This window comes from Xiphias gladius, chromosome 5, assembly GCF_016859285.1.
Source record: "Xiphias gladius isolate SHS-SW01 ecotype Sanya breed wild chromosome 5, ASM1685928v1, whole genome shotgun sequence".
NCBI classification, from domain to species: domain Eukaryota; kingdom Metazoa; phylum Chordata; class Actinopteri; order Istiophoriformes; family Xiphiidae; genus Xiphias; species Xiphias gladius.
In genome coordinates, this window is record NC_053404.1 from 3164220 (window position 1) to 3176897 (window position 12678).

Consider the following 12678-nt stretch of genomic DNA (forward strand, 5'->3'; position numbering starts at 1 on the left):
TCTGCTTGTGTTTTACACCGCCCGCCCTGTGATTTACACTGGGGCTGGCTGGTACGGTATCAAATGCCCTGGAGGACAGATGGAAACAGAAAGAGAGCAATGTTTTAATACTTCATTCTTGAAGCCCACATGCTGCCTACAGTTTGAGACACAATGTCAAGAAAATGGCGAGAGCCTCCATATCTCAGCATGGTAAAGTCAAAGCCCTCCCTTCAAACCAAGATGCTGGAACTGATCTATTGCTGACCCAGTGTTTCGGTTGAAGCCAGCAGGAGTGTTTAGCCTGGTGGTTTAAGGCCCACATGCTCAAAACCTGGTGATGGACTTGAATCAATATTAAAGAGTAGAGGTCATGAAGCTGATAGAATGTGAAAGTGTGTGAACACGTGCAGATGTCAAGCACCTAACTTGACAAAACCAGGTATGATGCCTTCCCTCAAAAAGTGATAAAACTAAAGCTCACAGAAGTCAGAAAAAAATGGGGGTTTTTTTGTCTTTTTTTTTTTTTAATAATTTTTCTTATTTAAGTTAAGGACCTGATTACTGGGAAACAGATTTGTGTCAGAGCACTAAACATAAAATAGCCTTTCCTGACAAAAAGGCTTTTTTTTAACAGAGTGGTGACTGCAACTTACATATTACCCTTCAGAATTTATACTTATAGTGCGGTATATCAATGTTTTGATCAGCAGGTTCCTGTCCTCAGTTGCTTCTGTGCTTATGACAGTGCTGTCTGCTGAGGTGCACGGCCGGCAGTAGAGGAAGCTAGTAGCCAAATATTTTCCATTGTTTCGTGTAGAATTGTTTGGCTGACCTCGTTCTGCACTGGAGCTGAGGTTGGCTGAGTGGTGTGTGGAGGTGGTTGGAGGACAGAGCAATAGCATGGAATAGAGGCAGCAAAATAAACAAAGAGTGAAAACAAGGGAATACTGGTGAGGCTCTTCCTGAGCAGACAAAGCTGAAGTTGGAGAGAGGACTTGGTACCAATGCAGAGGTGGCAATGTTTTCTTTGGGTATAAGGAGTCACTTTTACTTCCTTGCAACACAAACAGCTATAACAGGGTATTAGGGTGTTTTTATAGATTTAAATTCATAAATTCTTCTTAATGAGAAAGATTTACCATTCAGTAATTCCATTTAGTATGTGAGGCCAATCTGATCTAATTAGGGGGTCTTCAAAGCTTAACTCAATACCAGGCTGAAAGGTAGTATTTTACTGCCGTCTCTGGTTGAAAGTTTCAAGTTTGTTGCACCTGCAACCACGCCTAACAGTGATGACACATCATGGAGTACAATTATACATCAGTGCATCAGTGACCACTGGAGGTCAACAAGAGCAAGGTTTGCAGCTGCTGTTAAATTGCTCTTTAATTTCAATAACGCTAAAATCAAAGGTTTACTGGTGAGCAATACCAAACTGCCATCTGTGAAAACAAAAAAGACAGAAACACTAAGACCAACTTCTGGCCTGCATTAAAAACAAAACAATACAAAACACACAAACAAAAAAAAGGCAATCATCCATTTATTTGACTGGGGCTGCTCAGGCGATGCAGTGGGGGTGCTTCGAGATCAACTTTGCGGATGTCGAGTTGGCCTGGGGTTGCGGGAGCCATAGCATAAAAGGTAGAAAAAAATGCATGTACTCCAAGAAAATGGCAATGAACTGAAAACTACAATCTGTTTGTTTAGATCAAAGTCCAATTGGAAAATATGTGATGCTAATTAAATTTATTTCTACATATGAATGTGACCCAAATACTGTAGATCTAATTTCTAATTCCATGAGTCACATAAGCTCAGAGGTGATTGGATGATTTTCACGCTTTCTATGAAAGAGCACTTTGTAATTCAGCCTGACAGCCTGCTACTTACTATCTTGTAGAATATGAATTTTAGCTACGGACACCCTATCTGCCACTGGATCCATGTCTGTTGGAGTGTGTGTGTGCGTGTACACCTGGCCCATCTCCTACCTTCACCTCTCCTCACCTCGTCAGCTTAAGTTGCTGAGCTTCCTGATCGATGACTTTCACAAGCTCAGTGTTTTGATGGATTGACCCTTTCCACGCCAAATACTTCACTGTAAGCGTAATTAAAATAATAAACGCGGCATTTTTGACACAGGCATGCTTCATGGCGTGTGCAGTGATCGTTTGCCGGGGCATTTCACTTTGGGCTTGACAGAGACAAAGGAGATCACAATGTCCCTACGTAGCTAAGTAGCGAGAGCAAAGCTATGATAAATTTCCACCATTTGTCTTCATGATAGCGGCTGTGTGAATGTGTGTTTGAGTGTGTATCCACCATCATATGTCTATGTGGGATTGTGTGTGTTGATGCTAGCTAAGTGGGATGACCTAAATTATACTTGATCCTTCTTTGTGTATCTGCATAATTACCTGTCAAGCTTCCTGTATTTGAAAGACTGTGTGTGTGTGTGACTGTACGGTTTTTGTTTCTTTTATCAGAAAGATAGAGTTATATCGGCAGAATTTAAGAAATTAATCATTGCGTCAGTAGTATAGACGTTCAAAAATCAGAATCTGAGCCTAATCCTTTTGGGAACCCCTGTCACTTCACAAACCTGATGTTGAGAGGTATTGAATATTTGCGTTCACCACCAAGTATGTGTGTGTATTGTGGTATGTACTTCATACTGAGCTGTTTTTTCTGGCAGAGCTCAAATAAGCATGATGACAGTGCATTAAAAAAAGAGCCCGTCCAGCTCCCCTCCTGTCCCGCCATCATCAAGGCAGCTTTGTCTGGCTGAGACACCTGGAGGGCTTGATGGATGGCCAGAGTTATGCTTTTGAAAATAAAATTGTGTAAATTTATTTTGTAGCTGTCTGCATCTGGCTAATGAGGCCAGCGGCTGCAGCCAAGACGACAAGAAAAAGCCAGGCCTAGATCTAACAGCTGTATTATATTGTGTACACCACGATAATCACTTTAATGCCGGTACTGTACAAACAGCAAAGATCCATACTGTTTGTGTAATGATGTCAGTAGGAATACGAGCCAAAGTCTGTTTTTGATTCACTGTGTGGTAGCCAGAGCAGCAAGATATTTTGATGTTTTTTTAAGACAATACTGTTATCCTCCACAAAAAGGATATGTGGTTGTACTTCCTTGACTTTTTCTGAATATATAATGAATAAAAAATAAAAACTCACCTTGAAGTGGGGTCTGGCCAGTAGTTTGAGAAGCTCTTTGATTTCTGCATTGGCTGGTTTCCCTTCCAGCTCCTCAGACAACTAAGGAGCAGAAGACACAGATTGCTATATCAGGAAAGTCTATTAAACACACTGGCAGGAAATGAAAAATCCCACTGTCTTCTGTAGATGCTCTCCCATAGATGCAAGATAGGCCTGAAGTATGACTTTTTTGCCTGTTTTGTTGCACATTCAATACGTTATATTGGCTCTTGACTTGATGCATAATGAGTCAACGGCAGTTCTGCCAATGGAGTAGGTTTTGATTTATAATGATCTATAGTTCACCCATTGATGTATGTGCGTGATCAGGCAATACTGGAGTTAAATGATATATATGTTCAAATTCTTCCAGTCCATTCCATCGATTTTGTGATATGAGCGATGGTGGGAAGGTTTGCCTTGTCTCATCACTGTGCAATCACTGTGTTCACAATCTTTCTTTCACTGTGATAAAGAGAGCGATAAAGTGGTCGTGGTTTTACAAGGAACTGTGAACTGAAAAGAACAAGATAACTGAGCCTTCCTTTATTTTGCTTCATAGAATTCAATGCTAACCAATTCAATTTTATTTATATGGCGCCAAATAATAACAGACATTATCTCAAGGTACTTTACAGAGTAAGGTCAAGACATCGCAATATTATAGAGACAAACCCAACAGTTCCACCATGAGCAGGCTCTTGGCAACAGTGGAGTAAAAACTATACAAAACAAAACCTTTTAACAGGAAGAAACCTCCGACAGAACAGGACTCGGGGTGAGCGGCGGTCTGCCGCCACCGCTTGGGTTGAGAGGAGAGATTCATGTTGTATTCAGTCTCAACAGTCTCCTCAGCATTTGAAACTTGAAGGAGAAAACATGTTATTGACTCCTCTAACCTGGTTTAGATTACGTTCATCTACACCTACACTGCAAAAAAAACCAAAAAAACCAAAACAAAAAACAACCTAATTTTTTTGTTGTATATCTGTTATAGTAAAAACAAGTGGAGGATGTCTTCTAGCAACTAAAATAACTTCAATAGTTATCAATGCAAATCATCCGATGCAGTATCTGGCCTATTTTTCTATGCCTTATTTAAACTACTGACTTGAGTTAAAAAACGGATTCTATTACTCTTGAAGATCAACAGAAAGAAATGTAATCAAAGTATTATACCCTGTAAGGGAGTGTGTAACAGCAAAGTATAACCCTCAAAGGCTTATGCTAAAAGAACAGTTGTATACTCGAGGGTACTGGCTGCTTGTATGTTCAGGCAACCCCAAGCAACAGGGGACCATCAGACAGGAAAGGTAATACTGTGCTAAATCAGGTGCATCTTAGTGGGAGCCAAGGTCTCACCTTGTCATGGGGCCTAAAATTCTCCCTTTTTGCCACCTCTCTTTTGATTAAATTAAGTATTCAGTAGGATCATTTTTCAATGAAAATCTCAGAAACCACAGAAATCAGTCCATTCCTCTCGGAAACAATGTGCGCTCTGAGAGCATCTCTGAGCAGTGGGACTGAGCTCTGAGATGAATAACTCTGCTTCTAAAGTTCAGGCCACACTCCTACATCTGCACTCTGATTTATTAATTGCCGTGCTGGATGCTGCTGGATGTGGAGTGAGTGTGGAGAGGAGCAGCGTGCCATCCCACACAAAGACCGGCTTTACTCTACTGTAGGTTTTGTAGTTGAAAAATAAACACTTAATAACATACCAATAACATATGTTTGACACTTTTTGTTAATTATCAGCTTACATGTACACTGATATCTGCAAAATGCTAATAAAATGTACTCGTCTGGCTTTACTTCAAATTCATGTTATTGTCCTTGTGTTGTTCTCCATGTGGTCATTCTACAACTCCTGCTATCTATTCTGTGTATATGTCTATTTTTTGTGAAATTTTATTTTATTTATTTTGTGGCATCTTTCCTTATCTGATTAACTGAGGGTTTAAAAAAAAGAGGGTGTTGCATGTTAAAAATGTGTAACTTGGGGCAAATTTAAATTTAAATAAAACTGACCCTAACTTGACAACATAAAATATTTATAAAAAAAACATTAAAAATCTACACCACTGATTAAAAAACAGGAGGTAATGTGGAACTGCCATTCAGTTGTGTATCTTGATAAGTAGACTTGTTACAACTACAACTGACTTTACAGTGGATAAAACTGTGGCTGGTCACTGGATTATATTCAGTATTTTCTACAATAAGCCATGACTGATAAATCTGAAAGTCAAAAAAAAAAAAAACATCCAACCATATTTAACAAGAAGGACCAGTCCCTAAACTCTAATTGGATAATACTACATGCTGATTAACACTTAAACACACTTTGTGGTTCTTAAAAGCCTTTGCATAAAGCAATTTAGCAAAGAAGCATGAAGACACATGGATCATTTTGGTGTCTCTGTTGCCATCACATAACAGATAAGCCGAACAGGGAAATCTCCACGAAACGTAGTGTATTCCTTTAAGTGTGATGCTGAGGGAGATGATGACAGAGGTTGGAAAAACCTACAGTTCGTCTGAGTAACGACCCCTGTGGTGTGGGAATAAGGCAACAAAGGTGAAGTAATGGTAAAGGCAGGGGGCCGAGGGTCAGACTGGGGTTAGGGGGTTAGGGAGGACGCTATGTCACTTTACCTGAAGACAGGAACATGTTTGGGGGGGGGGTTCTTTGATTATTTCCATTAGTTTTCCAATTTCCAAAGAGCTAATGAATAGCCACAGTGGTCAAGGTTACTCTGGCTGAACCTCATTCAACCCTGCATTACTTCACTTTATCAAATATACACTAACAACAATCCTGAATCTTAAAGAGCAAGGTCACAGAAGGTGACGCAGAGAGCAATGGAGACCACATGTGTAAAGGGAGTAGGAGAAGAAGAGATAAAGATGGAGACAAAGAAAAACAGAGGAAGAGGAAGGTAGAGATGGCAGTGGGTCGGGGTCAGGGTCTTTAATGAGGGAACACCTCTTGCTCTGATGCAGCATAATCCATCATCTCATGGCTAGGCTGTTTACAGTGAGGGAGGGCGGCAAAGAAGGATGGAGAACTGTACATTTCCACTCCCTCATATTGTCCTATTAAAGCACCTTGTCCCATAACTCAGTGTGGAGGACAGATGGGACATATTTGACTACACACTCTGCTCTCTACCTTCATGCTTCCCTGTCAGAATCACATTTTCCATTCTCGGACCATCACAGAAAGTGAGGGAGGGGAAAAAAAAAAAAAATGATGCTGGTCTCCTCTGAGACTCTGTGTATTTCATTTGGTAAATGTCATGGCAAGCACTGCAGTGTTTAGATAAGTTTGATCCCAGCATGTCAGTTTATAGCTCTCCCTTGACCCTGAACGGCTAAGGGCTCAATCCTTTTATATATAGCTGCCAATTTATCAAGCTGGCCGTTTTTTTAATAGCATTTATTAAAACCATTAAAACATGTTAACCTTTTATCTAAAAAATCTTATCTCAGCCAGTCAGCGTCATCCATTTCATATGATGGATAAAATGCACTTTGGCTTGATTTGCTGTGTAACTGATCAATAATATACTGGTTGACTATAGTAAGCATTTCATCTGAATTCATTCTCATGCAGCATTTTGATTCAATTTTACACAGTTATGCACAAAGATGTTTTCCTATTATTATATTTTACGGGTTTCAATAAAAGTTTTACAGTCTCACGGTCTAAATACTGGCTTTCTCAATCTTAGAAAAGAAAAATTAAAAAGGAAATAATGAATACATGATTTTTTCTCATGCAAATAATCAAATTTAAAGACACTGAGATTCAGAAGAAAGTAGTTTCTAAAACACACTTCACTCCAAATGTATTTTTAATGGGTTCATTCTTGAAATACTCTAAGTGTATCAGTGGAAGATTTAAGATGCCATTGTATTTCAACCAGCAATAATGACTTGCAGGCATGCTCATTAACAGCTTGAGCTTTCTAAAACATAAATTCAAAGGTTATACATATTTATACATGTATATGATTGACACTGCATGATGTATGTAAGCCCTGTGGAAAGCAAGCCCCCTGTTTTAAATTGGATGAGGTTAAAAAAATGTGACAGACAAGAATAAGATGAGGTTAACAAAAAAAGAAGCTGCAAAGGCAGTCTAAAGCTTTGAACGACACGGTGAAATGTTTGCGTGCTTTTATGAGCCTGTATCTCAGATAGCTGACCTTATTCCTAAGGATGCATGATAAATCAGTGGCAGAAAGTTACACTGTGATTGTTCTGATAAAGAGGTTTCAGCTGATAATTACATTTGATAATGCGGAGCCTTTTCTGGCTACCAGTTATTGCATCAGTATCTGTCACAACAAAAAGACAATTTTGGTCATCATTATTGAATCCCCCCCACCATATTGACTAACTTTTTTTTCCATCTTAAAATCTCTGTCCAAGAGTCACTGTCTCATATTCTGATGGTCTTTGGTCTGGGTTACATATTTATGTAGTTGTTAATGTTGGACCAACCAAAGGCTTGTGGGGCCATAATTTATTGTATAGTAATAGCTAACATTGAAGAGCCACCTGACACTGATGAAGCCCCCCCCCCACCTCCTCTTTCTCTCTCTCTCTCTGTCTTTATTTCCCATTACCAGTTACAGCTATGGAGTGCAGACCAGTGCTCTCTGAGGGCACCCAGTGGCCTGCCCAAGTAACGGCAGGTGGTTGGGTGAATATAAAGATGTTGGGAAGCTGGCCAGAAGAGGGAAAGGGTGTTTTGAGGGGAGAACGATACAAGTGAGCTATCAGGACAGACAGTCTCAGTCCAAGCAGTGGACACTGATCTGGACCAAAGGGCTGGCATTCATCTTACTGTTGACGTGGCATGTTTAGCTTTCGACCGGATTTACAGAGTCAGATCAGATTGGCAGCCTGGAACTTACACGGAGTTGGCGCACGTGTGAGGCTGATTTGCCCCTTTAGATTAATGTAATGTGGTATTTTACCCTCCACAATGAGGCAAAAGTGCTTCTTTTTCAGCCTTAATGAGCGCTGGAAGGAGACTGTGTGTGCAGTAATGAATGTCTGTGCACATCCATGAATGTGTGTGTATAGTCACCCACTGACACGTCTTTATATGTATGTGATACAGCACCTATTCCCTGGGCCCAGTATTGATCGTGTTTCAGGTGGTATTGGCAGTGCTAGGCCGCTTGTGAAGTGGCAGCCACCTGCTGTGTGTGCTAGACAGTGCGGCCGGGGGTAGACGAGGGTTGAAGTGTCATTTTATGTTAGGCAATAAATTAAGCCTCCATTACCCGAAACCCAAGACTGAAATGAATTTCATCTAACTGTAGATCTCCCCTGTTGCACTTCAGTCCTCAGCCACCACTTCAAAGGCCTTCATTTGGAGCAGCGATGTGGGTGAAAAACAATCCGCTTTAAAAATACACTGCATCGCTCCGGGTTGGGAGTTTTCTTTTTTTGACAACCCGAAGAAGGGGGACTCAGGAAGGCGGTGTGCTCTGAAAAGGTTTTGATAGACCATCTCCAGGCTTTATTCCGATACCTGATAATCCCAGGGAGACGCTTTGCAGGGCATTTACCAGGAAGCATAAATCCGAAAGTCCGTAATTTGACAAAAAGAAGGAGAAATAAAATCTGTAAGGGGGGTGGAGGCTGATTGTTGGGGGTCTCCTCAACAGTCTATGGACTCTTGCCACAACCTGGGGAGACAGAGCAAAGACAGAAAGAGACACAGAAGCGATCCTTCACACTCTGCTGTCTGCTTGAATCTAGTGGAATTCTTGTTTTGGTGTTATCTGGTTAGCTGTGTCCTTTGCCAGTACTAACAGCAGGGTAGAACAAACACACAGAAAGAAAAAGAGCAATAAAATGTATTTTCGAGAATACTGACCCTACAGAGTCAGGCTCAGCCATCCTGGTTTGGTTAAGGGTCCTGGATGGTTTGGGACTCCTGTCATCTGTATTGGTGTATGTGAACCTTCCCGGATGGAACGTTCTGGCTCCCGCACTGACACTTGTGGCCTGCAAGGTCAGGAAAACCACTCTGGACCACAAGACGGCCTCTCTTTCGTGACAGGACACCGTGGACTCTCTCCTCCTCGGGCTTTGCCCCAACTGACTGTAAGAACTTCTGCCCCTCTTTCTCTTGTCTTTCCCTCGACTCAGTACTAATTAGGATGATGTATGGCTGTGGGCTCTTTAGAAGGGGTGGAATAGTCGGAGGCACTTTGATTACAATAAACAGAGCTGGGGATTTCAAACAAAACCACACACCAGCAAAAGGGCTTTTCCTCCTCTCCATTCACCATGCCAGGCTGGCTCTTGCGTTTACACAGGTGTGTGTGCGTGTGCGTGCATGCGTGCGCACATGTGGATGTGAGCTGGGCATTGCATGCTTATGTGCACACGTGGCCTTCAATAAATATTGGAGGTGAACAATACTGTAACAAATATCCGGATACTGGACATTTCTGTAACAAATCAGACTAAATATCTTTCACAGCTTGAGGGGAGCTGCTGGGCCAGTGGAAGAAAATCATCATCAGTGGTCCTCTTGGTACTATTATGGTCTGTGTGTGTTTGTTTTCATTAAGCCGTTGAAGAGGGATTGCACGCCCCAGGCGATGCTGCTATGGTGCTTCCTGTACCTGAATCTGAATATTTCATGAGTTCTCTCCTTTACTGACGTCTGTTTCTATGATCGAACTCAATCATCCATGGTTTGTCTGCTGCTGCCGTCCGTCGTAGCGTGCCCATCCGTCTTCCGCTTTACTCTGAATGAGTGGCCCTTCTATCCGGTCTCTGTTCTAGCAAAATGATCAGTTTGTATTTGCAGAACTGGGTTTTTGATTTCATGGTGTACGGCTAGACGTTTAGGGTTGAGAGCATGTGGCAGGGTAGGTGGTGGGTGTAGAGTAGGGACAGTGCAGTGTTATAGTAACAGAGACCAAACTGAGAACCAAACTGAGAAGGGGACAGTGCAGAGTTCACTCCAGGGTAGGAGGTGAAAGAGGATAAACATTGTCAATGCTACTGCACGCTACTAGGATGGGTGTTGAGGGTATGTATGTGTAAGTCTGTGTGATTGTATGTGTTACAGACACGCAATAAACGGTCACTTGTCACGTGTGATCTGAGTTTCAATCTGTACAACCAAGCTGTTGTACTGCAAGACAAACTACCCACCTGCTTATACTAAGTCTCTCCGGATTTGAGTATAAGCAAATCATGTCTGCTAGGTTTTCAAACACAAACAGTAAGACGGAGCATGCAAGAAAGAAAAGACGTAATGTGAGCGTAGGCGAGAGACAAATTAAAGGAAAAATCTACACAAATGTGTGGAGAAACAAAACAAAAGCAGAGTCTTTCATACGGGACAAGAGAACTCACTAAATGTTTAGACGGGTATGAACATGATGTGAATCGTATGCTATGGCCTTCGCAGTCACCAGATCCCAACCCAAACAGACATCTATAGAAAAATTTTGTCAAAGGTGGAAAAGAAGAGCTGCCATTACTGTGGCAACACCTCAGTCAACAACTTTTCATCAAAATGTAGTCCAGTTTTAACAGATGGCTAGCCATCGTTCCTGTCCTGTTATCAGCTGCTCCAACAATGAACTGAAAAAATCCACAATCCTCTGCTACATGAAATCAAATTCACTTAGCTTAATCACCATTATAATTACATCCTCATGTTTCAGCTGCATTATGAGCTTGCCTACAAAGGACCAACAAGGGACTGCTACTGACCGGGCGATCTCGTTACACGCTGCTGACGGTGAGCCACCACCCCGCATATCTCTTGCTAGCTTGGTAACGTACTACGATTCCTGGCTGAAATGTTTCCAGTTTTTATTAAATGGTGTATTGCTTCTGATTACTAAACAAGGAACCGTGGAGTTTAACATTTTGAATCTTAAACTAGCAAGAATTTACTGCTCGGCTTAATTAGCTGCGACACAATACTTTCACGCACAGATTGTAGAGGTCAGACAGAAGCGGTACGGTGATATTTGTTTTCCCGTGTCATAATCAGTTTCAGACAAACCTTTCAGACAGAATAACTTCCACACACACACACACACACACACACACACACACACACACACACACACACACACACACACACACACACACACACACACACACACACACACACACACACACACACACACACACACACACACACACACACACCCTCATTTGGCGAAAGGGGCCGAACGGGATTTACCCAAACATCTTTCCTTCCACTGTCAGTGCAAATGTGTTCACCTCTACTCTGCCGCTGCAGTAATGGCAGGGGCGCTTGAGGGTGTGACACCCAAATCGCCCGCCAGAGTAGTCTATAGGTTTTTTAACCGTCATGTCTGACAATGCTCTCCAGCATCATCATCCAAACATTAAATGAAGGGATATCTTTTGGAGGAAAATGTTCATCCCTTCAGTAGAGTTCCACAGACTTGAAGAATTTCTGCCAGGGTCCTCTGAAGCGGTTTTGGAGGTGCATGGTGGCCCAACACCTTACTATGGTACTTAATGTTGTTTTTTTCCTCTCATTTGCTATCCAGCAGTAGTTGCAGCCAAATAAATAGTGGCCTTCCTTCCCAAAAAAAAAAAAACTTACTTCATGGGCCAGAGCTGCAGCGCTGACCAGGATGGGGACGGGTTTGCTCTCTTCATAGTGCTGCAGCCGTTCATGGATCTGAAAGGACAGATTGTATTCATCAGGTAAGGGAGAGAGACAGACATGAAGGAGGTCGACTTTGGACTGCAGAGGCCACAACGAGGCCTCCCTCAGCAAACACACACACACACATGTGAGCAAGGAGTGTACACCAAAACCCATGTGCACAGCTATAAGCACACATGTATGAATACATGTAGAGCCTCCATCCACACCACTCACACAGACTCACACTAGATCAAAACAACTAGCAATCACACTTTCAGACACCATAAGCACACACACAGATCTTTCACACAAGACTCCCTCAACGGAGCACAGCAGAGTATTCTAGGTTTTTCAGCTACCTTAGCCACTGTACAAACAATCCAGTTTTCCACCATGCATTCGATATGCCGCAGGGGCCTGGTGAGGATTCCAAATCATTTGAACAGTCTGGTTAAATTGGCTAAACATTTTCTTATCAGCCTCAACACTGCAACTGCACAATGTTGAGAGACAAAGCTGTATCTCTGGAGAGTTACTAAAATGGAAAGTAGGCCTGAGTTGCGTGTTAACTTTTAATCATTTACACACTCAAAAACACTCCATCCCCCCAAAACTGATAAGTGCAACAGAGATGGAATCATTTATACACACAACTGCATGCTAGTGCTCACGCACGCGCAGTCACACACAGTGCCACACTAGTGCTCCAGCTTATGCACACACAGACACACAAAAACAAGAGGGGCTGTGCAGGAATGCGTTGACAGCCCACAGGCTGCTTTCAAGTCCCATCAG

The 12678-nt window shown here is 42.1% G+C and overlaps 1 protein-coding gene across 2 annotated transcripts in view; it reads right to left on the minus strand.

The window, feature by feature from the left end:
- The window catches only part of mpp7a (membrane palmitoylated protein 7a), a 133951-nt gene that overhangs the window by 63360 nt on the left and 57913 nt on the right, over positions 1-12678 (minus strand). For both annotated transcript variants that reach the window (XM_040127227.1, XM_040127228.1), the window contains 2 exons: positions 11836-11913; positions 3177-3257 (listed from right to left, as the gene is read on the minus strand). In XM_040127227.1, coding sequence (XP_039983161.1) covers positions 3177-3257; positions 11836-11913 — 159 coding nt within the window. The remainder of the gene's footprint in view (positions 1-3176; positions 3258-11835; positions 11914-12678) is intronic.